At 43.9% G+C, this 19,831-nt stretch overlaps 1 protein-coding gene across 14 annotated transcripts in view; it reads right to left on the bottom strand.

Moving 5' to 3' along the window:
• Window positions 1-19,831, bottom strand: part of DLG1 (discs large MAGUK scaffold protein 1) — a 1,315,748-nt gene that overhangs the window by 166,800 nt on the left and 1,129,117 nt on the right. For 13 of the 14 annotated variants that reach the window (XM_078666465.1, XM_078666467.1, XM_078666469.1 and 10 more), the window contains one exon: window positions 3,113-3,154. The exons of the other annotated variant lie outside the window; for it this stretch is intronic. In XM_078666465.1, the coding sequence (XP_078522591.1) occupies window positions 3,113-3,154 (42 nt within the window). The remainder of the gene's footprint in view (window positions 1-3,112; window positions 3,155-19,831) is intronic. 14 annotated transcript variants of the gene reach the window in all.

Raw genomic sequence — 19,831 nt, 5'->3', positions numbered from 1 at the left:
TAGTGGATGGGGAGACTGACACTGCCTGTACACCAACCCGGTAGAGCATCCTCTCAGTCTCCTAAACTAAGGAATAAACTGTTTGACACATGTCAAAAGACTCAAGGAGCGTGTTGTGGCTTTACTCTCTGAAACGTTTAAAGCAGAATCAGTTTTCTCGTCAAACAGGCGTGAACCTTCATAAGTGTAGATCCATGAGAGAGACAGTATATCGTCAGACAATGTTATGGTGTGCATCCATGCATGGCAACGGAGCACCACCTTGGAACCAATCACCCTTCTCAGACAATCAGTAGTATCAAGGTCAGTACTAACCACCTATCTGGCCCAATCTGGACCATCCTGAATTGTTGAACCTAGTGAGGCCTAAAGGTCTTCCAGGACCACCAGCAATATCTTACTGGGTCAATAAGCTGACTGCATTGACTAATCTCAATACTAGGGTAGCAGCGGAGAACATTAGTTTGCCAAATGCCTCAATCCGCTTAGACTCCCTATCAAAAGGAGTTGTGGTGAAGGAACTGGAATTCACCTTGCTGGTTGAAGCCTTAACAACTAGAATCTCTAGGAGAAGAAGGTTTAGTGAGAAAATCAAAATCACCAGGTTCTGGCATCTGCCAACCTGTTTATTCACCAGAGGACAAGAAAAGGGATTTGACCAGGTTCCTGTTAAGGTATCAGTGAGGGCCTCATCGACAGGAAGCAAGGGCTGCAATATGGCTGGCACCGGCTGTATGATTTCCATAATGATATTAGTCTTAGTCTCAACAGAGGGCAGTTGTAGGCCCAAGACCTCAGTTGCTCGTCTGACTACTACTGCAAAAGATGAACTATCTTTACTTGTTTGTCCAAGTGGCAAATTCAACTCTTTATCAGAGAAATTATGAAGGCCACCGGCCTCTTGTAAGTCCACATAAAAATTGCCATCATTATAATGAGGTGCTAGATCATCTCCATCCACATCATTTCTCGGTGGTGGTAAGCTTTGGTCCTAATCGTAGTCAAAAGTGTAGTGGAGCCTCTGATGGTGTGTCCCTCTAGTAGAAGCAATGGCTTAGATTCAGGCTGCATGGTAACCTTTTGCTCTGTAGTAATTTCGTAGTGCAACATCGGTTGTGATTCGGCTGGCATCGGTTCACAGTTAGAAATATGAATCGTTACCAAACCCTATTACTGAGCTGTGGCACCAGCACCGGGAACGTTGTAGGTCGTGGAACAGAGGTGGAAGACTGTACTGGAGTTGGTACTGATCCCGTAATGAGTCCAAGGGGGTCAGACAGTGCTGAGGACAGTCTGCCAGTAGTGACCTGAGTGAGGTCCTCTGGTGGTCCGGTCCCCGGGGCTCAAGACTCACCTGTGGGAGCAGGAAAAAGTTACAAATATCTACAGCAAGGCCTCTTTAAAGGTGCAAGTTTTCTTCAGCATCACCGTTGACCAAAGCCTTAAGAAATTCAGAGCGTAATGCGATCAATTGTGGAATCAGCTACACAACTGGAGATCTGGAGGGAGACCAACTGGCATTGATTTGGATAGTGAGCACCAAGGTGGAGTGGAGCTCTGCTTAATTTTTTTGTGCTAGTGTTTGGACTTTGATTTTGACTTTCCGGGTGACTTTCACGGTGAATATGACCTCATGCGGACTAGTCTTTGGGGCGAGTCTACAAATTTGACGTGGAGTAAAGGCGGGACCTACACAATGCAAGTGACATTTTATATGCAGCAATGTACAGATTTGCTTCTTGGTCCCGAATCATCTTTGGGTGTGTAAAGGCACGCTTGTCACAAGGATTCAAGTTGTGTCCAGAGAACAAGCACCAAAAACACACCTTCTGAAGGCCCATGACTGACATCTATCTCCTACAGTCGAGGCATGGCCTAAAACCAGTAGTCTTAGGAAAGGATATTGCTACCTTAAGACACTAGATTTTGTTTAATTTTCAGGAGTTGTCGGAAGGATGATAAATTTGGGAGCATATTTCTAGATCTGTGTTGGAAGGCAATGAAAGGAAATTACATCTGCGTGCAGGAGTGGCGCTTATAGGTTATGTGATCTGCTCCGTCAATTCTGAGGTGGTATGTAGCTAGTGCAGAGCCGTACTGCACCACCTAGCGGCAGGTGGGAGCACTGCTAGAGAAATGTTTTCCAGTACCAGTTTGGTGCCTCTGGAATATTTTAAGTAGAGAAATCTGCAATTTGAAGTATCCATCAAAGGCCATCTACTTCAAAAGGATGCTTTTGATTACAAAGAACATACAATATATGTTATGAATTTTTATGATTTTTCGCAATAAGTTAAATGCAAACCTCAAAACATCAGTAAAGAAAGAGAAAGGTCTTAAAATATCAATAGGTCAAAAGAAGCATGGCTGAAATTCAAATGAGCGTTGCTTTCATTCAAACTTACAAGATAGCAAACAGTGAAAGAGAAAAGAAGCACAATTTAGAGTATCCACACAAAAGACTGAAAAGAATGTACATCATGACCAGTAGTGACAGCTTCTATACAATGCTTCACAATGTACCTCCAACTTCAAAACAAGGAATCTAATACATTTGATCACCTATAGTTGTTATGATATTCACACTGTGACTGGTGAGACCTTGATCTAGCAGTAATTGCCAGAGAAAAAATGGTACTGCGGTTTTAAAGAAGTCAGATTATCACAAACTCATCTAACATATCCCACCACCAGGTGTTTTTGAATCACAACACAGCTGGGCCATCACCAAACTGTTTCTAAAGTTAGCTCTGTTTTGAAACAACTAACTTGCTTATTTCTCAGAAAGCTAGAATAATTTGATGGGGAAATCAAGCAAATAGTCTCACTAAGGATGCAGATTCAATGTTATAAGGACAGCACACAAATGTGAGGAATTTATGTAACTCATGTGATGTGGATTTCATAACTACAAAAGCAGACTCATTTCAAATGCCCTGTAACAACAGTGAACAGGAAGAATGAAGACACCATGAACAATATTTTCCTTTAAATTATGGTGAAAGAAAAAGGCATGTTACAGTTAAAAGTGGCATTCAATATTGCCTGGAAAAAACCAAAAAACAAAGGACTATTATGGGATAAATGAAAATAAGGAACTTAAAACACTTACGGTAACTACTTTCGCTATCGCTGGCATTAGATGTAACATGCTCTGTAATGGCAATACAATAAAATAATGAGGAAAAACAACTGACAAACTCATAAGAGATACATACAAATCATAATGAAGGAACAGATCAATAGAAACAAACAGACAAATGAAAGTGGCAAAATAAGGAAACGGAAGCCTCCCATCTGATTTGTGCTGCTTTCTTTTTAAAATTTGTACATTTCAGAGGACAGGCCTTTTGAAATGGCATCGGTCTTTAACATGGGATCAGAGACCATATTTGGATTGGATTTCAAAAAGGAGCTGCTGCGGAAAATGTGTTTTCATTAACAGGCAGCTGGGTGTCACTAAATACTGGAGGGTCGGTATCCGTGCCTGCCTTTTAGGATAGCAACACAACATAAATTTACTTTTAAATATACGTTATTCACATAGTTGGCTTGCATGCTGAAAACATGGCCTGAACTCAACTTTCCTGGACCTACTTATGACATATATGGAAGAGGATAAAATGACCAACACAGTTGCATAATAGGTTTGGTCAACAAGCTGACCTTTTCATTTAAGTCAGTAAGCAACTTGGAAATCTGATGATGCTATAAGGCATTTACACCAACAGCAATGGATATTATTCTGAAGGCAGTCTGAGTGTAGGAAGGACAATTTCCACTGAGAAGGCATGGTTATGGCTAAGATATCTAATATGACCTTGAATTTGGTAAGCTCTGGCATGTAATTGTAAAACTGCTAAGCAAACTGGGTCTGAGAAGGCATGAATAACACATATTACAGATGACCGAGACAGGGTGGGATTTATTTGTAAGATGTCGTGACTTTTGAAAATTGGGCTTTTGTCCGGAAAATAACAGATTTCAGAAGGCATTAAAATATGTAAATTGTGCTTCGAGTGACATCAGTACAGAAGATGTCTCAGAGATTGTACAAGGCAATTAACACCAGGTCACTTTTTAAAATGCTCATATTTCACATTTCAAGCATGGCTATACTTCCTGCAAGGTGGAGGCTTGCCTAGAACTACTAGGCATATATACTATTCAAAGACAAAATATGAAATAGATTATTTAGCCCAAATGAATAGACTGGTGCAAACCCAATTTATAATGGCGGCAGGACATAACCAAACAGGCAACTGAAGTAATAAAGCCATGTTGCGAACGTTTCTAAAGCGACACTGATATGTAAATCAACTCAGTCAATTTGACCCAAATAATTAAGGATAATTTGGAGTTCAGCATTTGGCAATGACACTACTATAATATAACTTCACTCCATTTTTAGTGAAAAATCCACTAGCTATGTATAGGCAAATACATGTTTCTAACAGAAGCAGGCTTCCAAATAGCCAGAAAGCGACTGATTGATATCTAAATGCACCAACATAAATGTGATTAAGGAATCCGAACTGAAATTGGTCATCCTGAAAAAGAATGGCAGAAAACTGAAATGCATAAAAAAAATGCTTACCAGTAATTATGGTTCCTTTACATAAGGTGGCCCCGAAGCCATTTGTTTGTGAATATATTCTCCAGGTAAAAGGATGAACAAAATAATAATTTAACTCCTCCTTTGATGCATGAGTTACAAACCTCATCTACAGTGCAGCACTTCAGTTGGTAGATAACAGTAACACTATAAATGTTAGGAGTTTCTGATTTCCAGTATACTTCTACTCCTGATCATTTAGGTGCATCATAGACAACTCATCACAGGCCTTTTTTTTTCAATTACTTTGAACACAATGGATATGGGGAAAAGATTTCATTAGGGATGTTACTATCTTAAGGAGCTCAACGTGTTAAAGCAGAAATTTTAAGTAATCAATATTTCCAAATGCTTGTTACCGCCAAGAGAACAGGGTATTCTACTCTGTTTGATAAACTCAGCCATTGGAAGATCTGGTTGGGATGTGATGACAATCATCTCTATTTGAAACAGTCTTCTTTGGATGATGTGCACTACTGAAACCTGTTTTCCTGCAGGTCTGCAGAAAATAGAAGATAATACCATTTGTTCCTCTGCCTCCAGTAAAAAAATAGGAATTACTACACTAGTTCATGACGTTCCATCTCTGGCTTTCTTTTCCATTCCGTGCACCTTCATTTTCTGAGAAAGACAACATGAATATTACTTTAAAAGGCATTTGTACTACTGGTCAGTTTTGTATATAATCATACCTGAATTGTGAGAACATTTGGAAGCTTCAGCTCTACAGATACTCCAGTACATTAAACTAGGGGGCAACAGAAACATTCATAGACTGTCCATTTGACCTTACATCACTGATTCTGTGCAATCTAAACTGGCACTCTTTAGATAGCAGTACCTTTGCTAATGTGTGATGTCCATCTATAAATCCTGTAATGTGGCTACTTATCAGAAAAACGTTCCAGCAGTTCACAACTCACTTTGACATGCCCTGGCATGAGAAAGCTAAAACCAAACTCTCATTCCAGTTATCCAGGTTCTTTGTGCGGGGAGGAGACACTGGAAAAGCAGCTTCAAGCAACATTTAATTATTATTTTCCACTTTTTCTCGAATTGGATTTTAGCATACACCTTTCTCCAGAGCCCTTAAAACAAAGGCTGAAATAACTACGAAACAAAGCCTGCAAATAACCCCAAACACTATCTGCTAATGCACCCCTTGTGCGGAATTCCTTTGCCTACTTTTACTACGACAGTTTTTTCATCGTCTAATGAAAACTTGTTAAAAAAGCTTGGGTTTTTTTGAGGACTGGTAGTGGACATTAACTGCACATTTATATCGATTACATTTATTCTTGATTTAAGCTTATTTTAGCGTATTTCTATTCTGCTTTCTAAATAGTCTTTTAAGCGCAAATTCTTTACCCGCTATCTTTTTAGGTTTTTTAGAATAATTCATTTTTACACTTTCTACATAGCTGTTGCACTCTTGACGAGTGTGGTGCTATACTTCTTACAAAACAAAAATATTTAAGAAATATTATGCCTTACTGAATCAAGACTGTACCTGCCAGGATGGAGGGTTCATAAAAATGCAATAGAGTACACACTGCTAGAGACTAAACAATCTACTAACGTGTGACCAGAACAATACTTTGCTAAAAATGTCCACTTAGGTAGGGGTTGGGTCAAAATGCTGATCTGGTTCTCTTGCAAACTCCGAACAACTGATGGGTGAATGGCAGATAAGATTTTAATGTCTGACCCAAATCAAGTTTGAGGGTAATGTAAACTCCTACTAGATAAAAATAAAAAGCATCACAGTGGTGATGTTGGTGTAGGGTCAGTACTTTCCAACATCATACATACTTTCATCCTTAAAACTCATCACCCTTAGCTTGAGCCATGAAGTCACAGACTTGTCTTCAAATGACTGAAAGTCGTGTATCAGATGGGATTACCAAGAAGCTCCTCAACCTCACAGTTACATGCAAGTTACAGCGAACAAAACATTGCAAGGTCACACTTATCCAGGCGTGGGATACAGATTAGACTTCTGTTAGCACCCTTTTACTCTGTGATGTCCTACTATGAAAGGGTCAACCGTTTTTGATCCACAGCAAAAGTGAAATACCAGAAAAGAAAGAGTAGAAACTGTACAGATTGTCAAGCAAGGCTGCTGGTTTCAGAGTCACTGCCTTTCACCATGTGATGTACAATTTCCATCAGCATCCTTGCACTACCTATTTAGTCAGTAAGATGGGTTTTGTACACACACTCACTTCTTACCAAAGATAATAGATGCAGAATTATCCAATATAAAGAGAATTTCCGACGGTAAGCAACTTATTCTTCTGTTTAGGCAGTAGTGCTTGGTGAATGTGAGCATGGACCGTCACGTCACAGTCTGGCAGATGTCTGCATCCGGAACGCTCAGAAGGTTCCTTCCTGGCCAAGGAACAGCATGTTTTTGGGGACAGATTGATCCACATTGACAGAGTGAGTCTTTGTACTGCCCTTCCTTTGTTGGTACTAGGAAAGCCAAACAAAACTGGTTGTCTACATGGTGTTCATCTGTGCGCTCTATATAAAAACTGAGTGCTCTCCTTTGGTAAAGCTGATGATGCCTCTCCTCCTCTTTTAAAGGGATGTGGTGGTGGAGAATAGGCCAGCGAGGCTGATGGAGAGATGAATACACCATTTGGAAAACAGAAATGCCATATTCTCAGCATCAATTTGTAAGCTGACAGCGCCTGCAACTCAATGACAACGTACGAAGAAGTTATGGCAAAACAAAAAAAACCACCTTTAACATAAGGAGTCACAGAGAACATGGGCTTTCACGATATGCTTTTCAGAAAAGTGAGGACCAAGTTAAGATCCCATTTAAGTATAATGACGAGCTCTGACGGAACATAGGAGTTTAACCTTCTAAATACCTCAACCCAACAACTGTCTTGAATAAAGAAGGTAGGCCAGGCAGATGTAAAAAAAAGCCAAAAGGATGGACAAACAGCGTTTATCTGTGCCAACCCCAAAGTTGTACTGACCAAAAAAAAACCAAGAGGATGTCAAACAACTTGGTCCTTAGGGAAATCAAGCCGATGAACCCTACACCAGATCATATATTTCTTCAAACACCAAGTGTATGGATTTAGTTGTAGGGCACCTACCTGAAGAATCTTATCCACTACTTCAGAAGGGAAATGTCAACTTCTCAGCTACTGCTCAATCTCCACGCATAAAAGCGTACATTGTAGAGATTTGGTGCAGGAATCTGCCCCGTTGCTGAAACAGTTGGTTCGTCTGCAGAGGCAAACGGATAAGAGCAGCAAATGCTCATGCTTAATCCAGGGCTGTCTAAATGACTCGTGTCTGGTCTGACCTTCCCCAGAACTAAAGGCAGGAGAGGCAGCTGTGGAAATGAACACAAACTTTCTGAGTGCCACTGCAGGCAGAATATGTCCCCTTTGGACCTTCTTGGTGGAAACTCTGTGGGCAGTAGTGTCAACACAGCATGTTCTCGTGGAGGCGAAAAGATCCAGTTAGGGCTCACCTACTGGTGCAAAATCTCCTGCGCCACCCCAAGATTAAGACACCATTTGTGATCTGCCCACTCGCATCCAGAGCACCTGCCCTTCCTTATGTTCAGAAGCCCCTGACAGATGATGGCCTATCCGAGAGATCCCTAGTTGGTACAGCCACCTCCAGAGGTGCAGTGCCACATCGCACAAGATCAAAGACCTCATGCTGCCCTGCTTATAACTATATCTCTTAGTGGCCATGTTGTCCATCACGACCTGTAATAGCCTCTCTTTGACAAACATGAGAAAAGCTTTTAGGGCGCCGTGCTGGTGGCCCGGTGAACTAGATGCTTCCCCCTATCTCATCCAACATAGCAAGGCATCTAGGTATAATGTTTGATACTCAACCACCCTTTAAATACCAGTTTAGCAAAGCAAGCTTCCTCTGCTTCTCGATACTAAAACCTTTGGGAAAATGTGGCCTCTTACCCAAATCTGCAGGGTAGATCCTAATCCAGGGTCCAATGCCTTTGCACCTGCATTATGGCAATGCACTATATCTGAGCATTATCATCGATAAACTGTAGATGGTGTAAACTATGGCAGCTACATTTCTTCTTAAGATCTCCAGGCACACTTCTGGCTCCAAATACCTAAAGATTTTACACTGGCTGCCTTGAAGGAACTAATTACTAAAATCAATGTGGAATTGTATTCATTGACACAGTCCTCACATTTGGGTTCTATATCTTATTGAACTGATTGTGTCTGACTACCTTGTAGTGTACTTCCTAGAACTAACAGGAGGGCACTTGGCTTTTGCTTTAATTTTTTATGGGTGAAAAAGGAATCTTTGTGATTACGTGCCTATTGTACAAATTTTGTTTATTTGTTTCTCTAAGTTGTATATATTTGTGTACATATGTATGTATATTTGTGTATAATGTAAATCTGAAATTTATGTAAATTTAGTGGATAAAAATTCCCTGGGATTACGATAAATAAAATATGTAATCACGTCTTCAATAATAAGTGATGGTATCTTTATTTATAGAATAGTGAATGAGTGGACAGTGTCCCCCAATATAGGAGAATTAACAGTCCCATATTAGCAAATTTTCTAGATATTTATTCCTCCTTTTCCACCTTCCTATTTTGCATGCCTTGAAGGAACAGCATAATGTTTAAGGCACTGGGTCTGACATAATAAAGACAAAACTAGCAAAATCTGAACTACATTAAGAATACATTTTTGATCTACCAACCCAGGCGACTGCTTCAATCCATCTCAGCCTTTCTAAAACCCCTGAGAATCACTAGAGCCAGAGATGGTGGGAGAGCTTTTTCTGGCCTGTGAAATTATGGAACTTATTTCTGCAACATCTGAAAAGCACTAAAGACTACAGCACCTTCCGCCAATTACTCACAAATTGGAGTTTCCAGCTTCCGTGATTTTATGGCAAGACATGAAGGCTAGCATTATGCAATCTCCTGTAAGGCACAACTCACAGCAGCTTCTTTAAAAGAATATAAATGCTTCAAAATTCTAAATAACATAAAATATCTGAAACCTCAGCCACATTCCTTCCTTTTTTTTGCTGCTACACGCTGATAACTACAGTATGCGTGTACTGTAGGTATTTGGCATCAACTGCATATTTTAAATAGAATGCTGTTGTGAGAAGAATTGCTTCCTTTCAAACTATTTTGTGAGAAAGGTGGTGATGTATTGTTTTGTTGGGCAAGAAACACGGAAACTTTGGTTTGATTCAAGAAGAGTTTTAATTGTCTAAGGGATTTTTTGGGTGGCAGACACTCATTATTTCGTGATCTTTTAACATGGGAGATTCAGCATTTGAAATTTCACATTAGTTGGCTTTTACTGTAAGTGTAGTGGGCAAATTTGAAATGAAGTTGAACGTTTGGCACTCAAAGGAGTTTTTCACCACAAGCTCTTGGTGTTTAGCTTGTGAGGAATGGTGAAGGTGCAGGAATCTGTTGCACGGGCACCAAAACAAAGAACAGACTGCATTTTTCAAGTGTTTACATTTGACTACAAGTTTACATGATACGTTGGCATCCATTTTGAAGATTTGGGCTATTTAATACTATTTGTATAGGTTGTACCTTTGACAGCTTGGATAAGCACATGAGAATATTGAGATTACTATAATTCATTCAAAGAGGAAGCAATCTGCTGATCACACAGGTTGGAGTGTGTCGAGGACACAAAAGGAGAGTAGATAAAGGCCCTGGCAAACATGTAAGAGTGGGTCCAAACATTCTGTGCTGAGATGTGATAAATCCTCTGGTAGTGCAGAGGTTGAATTAGGTTGTTCTTCGAACTTTTAATTCTGATTAACAAAAATATAAGGCTAAGGAGGATAAGAGCATGTTAAAAAGTGGAAGAGAGAGAAGAATTCTGAGGTTTAACGGATCCCTTAGGGGATAGTATGTTTCATGCCATGATGATTAAACATCCTCTTTCTCCAAAACGGACAACTGCAAATCATGTGGCTGAAAATGTGGAATTTTCATTGAGGAAACAGATTGCAAATGATGTGAAAGTAAGGTTAAGGCCAGAGTGTCCAAGACCGTCTTTAGCTAATAAAGCGATGGTGACACCAGAGCACGATGCTAAAATGTTGGCATTCATCGGAAAGGGAGCTATCCATGTAAGAGTCTGGATAAAGGTTTGAGTAGGGACCAAGAAAAATTGCTATATGTTATTAGCCTTTTAATGACAATATCTGATCTGGCTGAGGAGGCCTATACGCATCCTAACTGATTGTATGTGGCAGAATTGAGTCAGTGTGTTCAGTGGGCAGTATGCTTGCTAGGTAATGCTAATACTGCTCTGCTGGCTGAACGCAGGAAAAGCATTTTGTTCAAGATTGATCCAAAATTGGTGGAACTGACAAATAATGAGGAAGGGCCTGTTGCAAATGGTTTCCTCTTTGGAGAAGCACTCATTAAACATAGATCTAAATTTGTGGGAGATTATTATCAATTCAGAAGTCTCAGCGTGACATCAAGAAAGTATTCAAGGAGCATGGTTTTGGATTGGCCGAGCACGTAAGGGGGTCGGGTCTTGGCCGTGGACAAGAAATCACGAGGAGTTCATTATCACATGGTTTTATACCCTATTTACAGAATCACAATCCAATCCAATCCAATCTGCTGGCTTCTTCCCTTAGAGGCAAAGGTGTCAGTAGTAAACGTTGAAGCAGAGGATCGGGTAAGAGTAGACCCGATTGTTATTCCCTAAAAACTGGGCGGCACACTTGCTCAGTTTCATCAAAGTTGGGTTTGAATTACAGGAGATGGATAAGTTACTTACCTGTAATCCTAGTTCTCTTCCAGGGGAATCTTCATCTAAGTCATAAGCACTGAATATTCCCGCCTACGTGCAGGGACCCAGGAGCACATATTCAATATATATTATACATGTATAAAAAACATGTACGTAGTACTTGTACTTTAACTTTACATATATGTATGCAGCCTATACTTAAGGCAATTTACATTGGAATTTCATTTAATGAACCTCTCACCAGACAAGCGTTTCTATACACCAAAAAAACAGAGCATACGATGAAACAGTCTTCATTGAATGAAGGAAACTGAAATGAAATGCAAAGGCATTTTTAGCCACTAGGCTGCATTTAAAGCATAACAAGTAAACACTTGCTCTATGCCTTTAGACCTCCTGTATCCCTTCATGCCCCAAAGGTGGCAGTTCGGTTAGTACTTTTTTACGATGACATGAAGAATAGAACAAAGACATGTATGAACTGCTGCATGAAAGATGTGTTTGGGGAGGAGGGCTGGTTGCTTATGACTGATGAGGATTCCCTTGTAAGACAACTAGGATTACAGGTAAGTAACTTATCCTTCTCTTCCAGGGGATCCTCATCGATAGTTATAAGCAGTGAATAGAGTAGCAAGCCAATCTCACACACCTGCTGATGGATCAAGAGCAAATACAAGCAGCTGTATTCATCATCAAAATAGATTTCTTTAGGAGGCCTGCTATACTTGGGTATCTGTCCGAGTGTCTGAATCTAGGCAGTAATGCCTTGTGAAAGTATGCACCGATCTCCAAGTAGCAGCTTTGCAGATTTCGGAGATGGGGAAATTTCTTAGTAGGGCCGCTGTAACCACTTTGCCCCTTGTAGAGTGGGATTTGGGTCTGGCAGGTAACTGATTGTTGGCTAACTGAATAGAATACAAGAAACTATCTATCTAGAAATGTTCTGCTTATAGGAAGCAGGGCCATAGTTAAGCAGATGATCAGATTGCCTGATAGCTTTGGTCTTGTCAAAGTAAGTTGTCAGCACTCTTAAGATCTAATGAGTGTAATGCTATTTCCACTGGTGTGGAAAGAATGTTGGGATTGAAATTGCCTTGTTAATGTGGAAATCAGACACCACCTTGGGAAGAAAACTCAGATGAGTTCTCATCACAACTGTGGTGGCATGGAAAACTGTGTAAGGCTCCTTAGCATAGAGAGACAGAATGTCACAGACTCTGCTGGCCGAAGTAATAGCTACTAGAATAACAGCTTTCCAGGTAAGGTGTTGTAAGGGGGACCCATGAGTTTTGAAAGAACCCCTTTCAATTCCAAAGGAGGAGAGGGATAACGTACAAGGTGGGAACACCTAGTTCAGCTCCTCTAAGAAATTGTTTACTAAAGGCATTCAGAAGATCAACATCTGCGTTGGGGACTTTCTGTAAGCAATCGCTACGAGATATCCCTAATCGAGGAGAATTGCAGACCAGAATTTTGCTAAATGGAAGAGATAGGGTAATATTACATCCTCCTGCCCCAGAATTGGATGGAGTTCATTTTGAATACACCACATGTAAAATCTTTTCCACTTGAAAGCATAACAGCATCTGGTCGATGGCCTTTTAGACTCCCAAAGAAGGTTGAATGGATTCCTGCGAGATGCCCAAGTGTCCACTCTGGAGGAATTCAGGAGCCATGCTGTCAAGCTCAGTGAGGGAAGGTTGGGGTGGAAAATCTTCCCTCTCAGCTTGCGGAGGAGACCGGGTGTGCATGGCAGCCTCCTGTGTGGTCATTCTGACAGGTGGAGGAGATCTGCGAACCACCACTGGTGGTGTCATTCCGGAGCTATTAGGATCATTCTGGTCTTGGCATCCTGTTGATGATTGTCCGGCTCAGCAGAATTGGAGGAAGCTTGTAAAGAAATGTCCCAGACCAGTCTATCAAAAGGACATTCCCCTTTGTTCCTGGTAGGTAGAACCTGGATGCGAAGTCTGGGCATTTTTTGTTGTTTTCGTCTGCAAACAGGTCTATTTGCGAATGCCCCCACTCTTGGAAGATGTCTTGCACGGCGTTGACGTGCAGAATCCAGTTATGGGTTTCAGCAAACTTGCGGCTGAGTGTCCACTTGTGCGTTCTGGACTCCTGGCAGGTGAATTGCTGAAATTGTCAACTTTCTTGCTATTAGCCATTTCCAGATGAATTGCGCTTCCAGAGAAAGGGGACTTGAATTAGTGTCCCCATGCATGTTTAGGTAGTGCATCGATGTTGTGTTGTCCTTTGAAACAGGAGAGAGCTGGTTTGAATGGATGGATAAAAGGACTTGAGGTCTAGATGGACTGCCTGCAGCTATAGCGCGATGCAGTATTGCTGCTCCTTGTCTGACTATAGGCCCTGCATCTGCAGCAAACCCATTAGAGCACTCCATCCCTTGGAGAAATGCATCTGTGATCAGTATTTGTGTAGGGGGATCCTGATGAAAACAAACACCAACCAGCAGATTTTGAGGATCAGACCACCAAGGCAGTGGTTGTCTTGCTGCCTGTGAAAAGCTCTGCTTGTTGTCCCAATGGCATAAAAACTGATTCCACTCACCCTCTAGATTCTGTTGCAAAGGTCTCAGGTGCAGCCCAGCTTTGGGGAAAATACACAGGGTCATCGATCCTAAGAGAAAGGCTATCTGTTGGGCAGGTGAGTGAGGAGTGTGGAGAAGGCTGTAGCACTCATGAGTGATTGTGGATAGTCTCGTCTCTGAAGAACAAACTCTTGCTGCTTTTGTGTTCAGGGCTGCCCCTACATAGCGTAGTCTCTGGGTTGTAATCTGGAATGATTTCTCAACGTTGATCTGAAGACCCAGATAGTGAAGGGTCTCGATGCAAATGCGATAATGTTTTTCCGCTAGATCTGGGAAGGAGGTTTTTATAAGCTAGTCATCTAAGTATGGGTAAACGAATATTTTTCTCCTCCTTAAGGCTGCTGCCACTTTGACCATGCACTTAAAGTGCATGGGGATGACTTCAGCCAAATGGCAGCACCTTGTACTGATAATGCCTGAATGCCACTTTGAATTGCAGGAACTTCCGATGTTTCTTGGCGATTGGAATGTGGAAGTAGGCATCCTGGAGATCGGTGGAACACATCCAATCCCCATGATAGAGTTGGGGGTAGATCTGGGGAGAGCTAGCATCCTGAATTTCTCCATGAAAAGCATTTGTTTAGCAGTCATAAGGTCATAATCATCATGAATTCTCTGTTCGGGCTTTTTTTCCTTATCAGAAAATAATAAGAGTATACTCCTACTTTCTTTTGCGAGAGTGGGACTTCCTCTATAGCCTCCTTTCGAAGCAGAGTGGAGACTTCACTCCGTAGTAGAGTTTGCTGGTGACAGGAGCTTTTGAAGATCGAACAGCGGGAGAAGGGGACTTGAAACATAGTGAATATGTATTCTGTACAATATTTAAGACCCAGTTATTGCTGGTGATGGATCGCCACTCGTTCAGGTGTCTGGTGATAATTCCCCCCACACCGGAGCGTAACAGACGGTGGAAGCGATACATTATTTTGAGGTTCGTAGGTGCTGCTGCTGACGCGTAACGCAATGAGGGGATTTAACCCTTGTCGGAGGGATGGTTGGAAGCAGAAGCGAGGAGGCCGTATGGGGTCAATAGTGAGGGCTTTTATTTGACTTTCACGTTACAATAATGAGACCTAGAGTCAGGGTGAAGCAACAATGGAAAGGTAGAAGCAGGATGGCGTGGTAGATAGTCCTGGGATGGGTATTCCTCTCTTCGGGGTGCTAGAAATCTGTTGCTTCTGGTAGACTTCCCTGGTCTTGAGAAACCTATTACGGGTTTCTGGTGGTCTTTCCGGTCTGGAAAAACCTATTACGGGTTCCTGGTGGTCTTTCCGGTCTGGAAAAACCTATTACGGGTTTCTGGTGGTTCCGCCGGGTTCCGGAGGCACCTCAAACAAAAGAGAGTGGCGTCAGGGTCTATCCTTTTAACACTAATGAATACCGTCACCAAAACCACGTGAGTGATATAAAATAAAAAAGTTTGTGTAGGATATTCTGTCAGTGAAGGTCCTAAGGGCAGTGAAGGTCCTAAGGGATAGTAGGGGTATTATTCTGAGGCCGGGTGTGTGCTGAATGAAGCACTTTATTCTGGCCAAATATCGGGATACGTATCAGGGAGAGGCGTGAAGCAGTTTACGCGGTTCAAATTTATGGCAATTATCAGGTTGAGGCAGGAAACATAAAGAGACTTGCAGCCAAAACCCGCCCTCTTAACTTCTCACCCACTGCAGCGTCCCTCCCCTTCCCTAAGCCCTTGTCCCGCCACCTACCGCTAGTAGCCACAACTCTCCGGAGTTGTGGCGGCTCGTGCGTCCTCCGGGCTCCACCAGTCTTCGCTCCAGTTGTCTTCTTCTTCGGTTTCCTCGGTTTCGGCGTCTGCGTTCCTCCTCGGCAGCTTCAGGGTCTTCAGGTAATCTCCTTCCGGTGTCTCCTCTGCAGACGCCCCCAATGGTGTCTCTCCTTCCCTTTTTAGCGGCTGCTGTTCTTCTGTGCAACATCCCGATTGGTCGCGGAGCGCGTCGGACCCGCCTCCGAAGGAGCGAGTTGTATCCGGGTCATTTTCAGAATGCTGCGGGAGGAGGGGAGAGTTGCTTATTAGCGATGGCGATCCAATACTGGCTTCCTCCTCATTCTCATAACGGTAGGGAATCCACGTTATGTCTTTGGGGTTATGTACACGTGTACGGATGGGGCGGGGTCATCCTCACAACCCTCTGTTGGTAGGAGGTCTGTCATAAGGTCAATACCTTAGACGGTCCTTCTGCTTTTCTAGACGCACAGCTTTAAGTGTGTCTAATTCTGTTTTCATTTTGGCCATTTCGTCATCTGTGTGAGAACAAAACAGCGAATTGCCGGTGAATGGAAGATTAATTATGCTGTGCCTCTGACTTAAGGTCTGTAAGATGAAGCCATGATGAAGGTTTGGCATAGATTTCATGAGAATAACCATGTGCAGTCAGATCAGAATCATCTGTAGCAGCACTAATCACCTGGTTAGAGACAAGGCCCACTTCCTGTAATATCTGCTGGAAGTCCTGCCTGCCTTCCCTAGGTACCTTTTCTGTAACCCTGGACAGTAAGTCCCAGAGAGACCTGTCCTATCTCCCTAGCAACGCTAATGCACTAGCCACCTTCAAAAAAGAGGCAGATGTGCTACACATCTTTTTTCCCGAAGGCATCCGTCTGCTTACTATCTTTATCCGGAGGAACTGTTGAGGAAGCTGAGATGGAATGTCAAGTCAAGTCAAGTCATGGAATTTGTATAGCGCACTACATACCCAGAGGGTTTCAAGGCGCTTAGGAAGGAGAGGAGGGTTACTTGTCAAATATCCATGTTTTAAGTTGCTTTCTGAATGCTAGGTGGTTCTGGGTAAGGCGAAGGTACGCGGGGAGTGAGTTCCATGTTTTGGCAGCCAGGTAAGAAAAGGATCTGCCTCCCATGGTGGTCTTGTTGATGCGAGGTACAGTGGCGAGGGCTTGGCTGGAAGAACGTAGTTGGCGGGGGGGGGGTGTAGAAGGACAGTCGTGAGTTGAGGCAATCTGGTCCGATGTCGTAGAGTGATTTGTGTGCGTGGGTAAGCAGACGGAAAGTGATCCTCTTATTGACGGGTAGCCAGTGGAGGTCTTTAAGGTGACCGGAGATGTGTTCGTTGCGTGGGATGTCTAATATGAGCCTGGCTGAGGCGTTTTGGATTCGTTGGAGCTTCTTCTGGAGTTTTGCGGTAGTACCTGCGTAGAGGGTGTTTCCGTAGTCCAGTCGGCTCGTGACCAGAGCGTGGGTGACTGTTTTCCTCGTTTCGGAGGGGATCCAGCGAAATGTTTTCCTGAGCATGCGAAGAATGTTGAAGCAAGAAGAGGAAACGGCGCTAACTTGTCTGTTCATTGAAAGTGAAGAATCCAGGATGACGCCTAGGTTTCGTGCGTGGTCTGTCGGGATGGGTGCTTTTCCGAGGGCTTCTGGCCACCAGGAGTCGTCCCAAGCAGAGGGGGATGTACCTAAGATGAGGACTTCTGTTTTGTCCGAGTTCAGTTTCAGACGGCTTTGTTTCATCCATTCGGCAACTTCTTTCATTCCTTCGTGTAGGTTAGTTTTGGCGGTGCTGGGGTCATTGGTGAGGGAGAGGATCAGTTGAGTGTCGTCCGCGTAAGAGATGATGTTGAGGTTGTGTTGGCGTGCGATGGCCGCGAGGGGGCTCATGTATACGTTGAAGAGGGTGGGACTGAGTGAGGATCCTTGTGGTACGCCGCAGATGACTTCAGAGGCCTCGGACTTGAATGGAGGAAGGCGGACTCTCTGGGTTCTTCCGGTGAGGAACGAGGTGATCCATTCAAGTGCTTTTCCTTGGATTCCGATGTTATTGAGGCGTTGTAAAAGGGTGCTGTGGCAGACTGTGTCGAATACTGCAGAGAGGTCAAGGAGGATGAGGGCGACTGTGTCTCCATTGTCCAGTAGAGTTCGAATGTCGTCTGTTGCTGCGATGAGGGCGGTCTCAGTACTGTGTTTTGCTCGGAAGCCAGATTGTGAGGGGTCGAGGGATTTGTTGGCTTCGAGGAAGGCGGCGAGTTGGTTGTTGACAGCCTTTTCGATGACTTTGGCCGGGAATGGAAGAAGCGAGATGGGGCGGTAATTTTTGAGTTCGGTAGGGTCTGCTGTTGGTTTTTTCAGGAGGGCGGTGAGTTCAGCGTGTTTCCAGTCTTCCGGGAAGGTGGCGGAGTTGAGGGAGCAGTTGATGACGTCTCGGAGGTGTGGTGCTATGACGGAGTCTGCTTTGTTGAATATGTGGTGAGGACATGGGTCTGTGGGGGATCCTGAGTGGATGGAATTCATCAGCCGGATGGTGTCCTCAGTGGAGATTGGGTTCCAGTTGTTAAGGGTGTTCAGGGGGGGAAGATGAACAGCAAATGGTGGGGTGGGTTGGTTTCTGGGTTGGTTGTCAAAGCTGTTGTGGATGTCTGCGATCTTGTTGTGGAAAAATGAGGCTAGGGAGTCGCAGAGGGCTTGAGATGGGGTGATGTCGTTGGAGTTGGCCGAGGGATTGGAAAATTCCTTGACGATGTTGAAAAGTTCCTTGCTGTTGTGGGCGTTGTTGTCAAGTCGATCTTTGAATGCTGTTTTCTTGGCTTTTCGGATCAGTTGGTGGTGAGTGCGGGTGGCGCTTTTGAAGGCGTCCTTGGTGCTGGTGGTTGGGTCTTTTTTCCAAGTCTTTTCAAGGGAACGGCAGAGTTTCTTAGACTTCTTGAGATCATCGTTGAACCATGAGGCCTTCTTGCTGCCAGGTTTGCTTCGACGTTTTTTCAGTGGTGCTAAGGTGTCGGCGGTGTTGGATAACCATAGGGTGAGGTTGGCGGCGGCTTCGTTGGTGTCGGAAGATAGGGCTGGGGGGTTTCGAAGGAGCGATGCGGAAATTTGGTCCGTGGTGATTTTGTTCCAGTTTCTTTGCAGGGTAGGTTGGGGGAGTATGTTGGGTTTTGGTTTGTTGTAGGTGAAGTGAACGCAGCTGTGGTCAGTCCAGAGGAGGTCCGTGGTGTGGCTGAAGGAGACATGGTTGCTGGAGGTGAAGATTGGGTCGAGTGTGTGACCTGCGATGTGGGTGGGGGAAGTGACCAGTTGTTTAAGTCCGAGGTTGGCGAGGTTGTCCAGCAGGGTGGCGGTGTTGTGGTCGTTGCTCTTTTCAAGGTGAAAGTTGAGGTCTCCCAGAAGGATGTAGTCTTTGGAGGGGAGCGCGTGTGGAGTGATGAAGTCCGTGATGTTTCACTAAATTTAGCTCGGGGTCCTGGTGGTCTGTAGAGGAGGGTGCCTCTGAGTGTGGTCTTGGGGTCGGTGTGTATTTGGAAGTGGAGGTGTTCGGAGTTGGCGAGGTTGGCGTCAGAGCTGGTTGAGATGCGGATTGATTTCTTATGGACGATAGCGATCCCTCCTCCTGTGTGGCTGGTACGGTCTTTGCGAGTGATCTTATAGTCTTCAGGGATGGCAATGGTGATGTCTGGTGCGGAGGAAGCGTTCATCCATGTTTCCGTTAGGAAGGCGACGTCTGGAGAGATGGTGTCTAGTAGATTCCATAGGTCAATGGCGTGTCTGTGGACTGATCGGGTGTTGAGAAGGATGCATTGTAGGTGGTTGGGGTCGGGGATCTGTGGTGTGGTCGTAGCGGAGATGTTGACGGTGCCGCTGAATTTGCAGGAGTAGCAGGAGAAAGGTCCATGGGTGTGTCCAGGAGCGGCTTGGACGCAGTTGGTGGAGCGGCCGGGGTTAAGGGCTAGGAGGCTGGCGGCATCATAGGTAATGCGGGGGGGCTGGGAGGGACGGGGGCCAGGGGGTCTGGCGCTGGGCGCGGTCCAGGCGTGGACGGGCGTAGACGGGCTTACCTTTGGCGCACCTTCGGCGC

The sequence above is a fragment of the Lissotriton helveticus genome, chromosome 11 (genome assembly GCF_964261635.1).
Source record: "Lissotriton helveticus chromosome 11, aLisHel1.1, whole genome shotgun sequence".
In the NCBI taxonomy this organism is placed as follows: Eukaryota; Metazoa; Chordata; class Amphibia; order Caudata; family Salamandridae; genus Lissotriton; species Lissotriton helveticus.
Note: the sequence above shows the minus strand (reverse complement) of the source record. Positions and strands in the feature narration are given on the sequence as shown.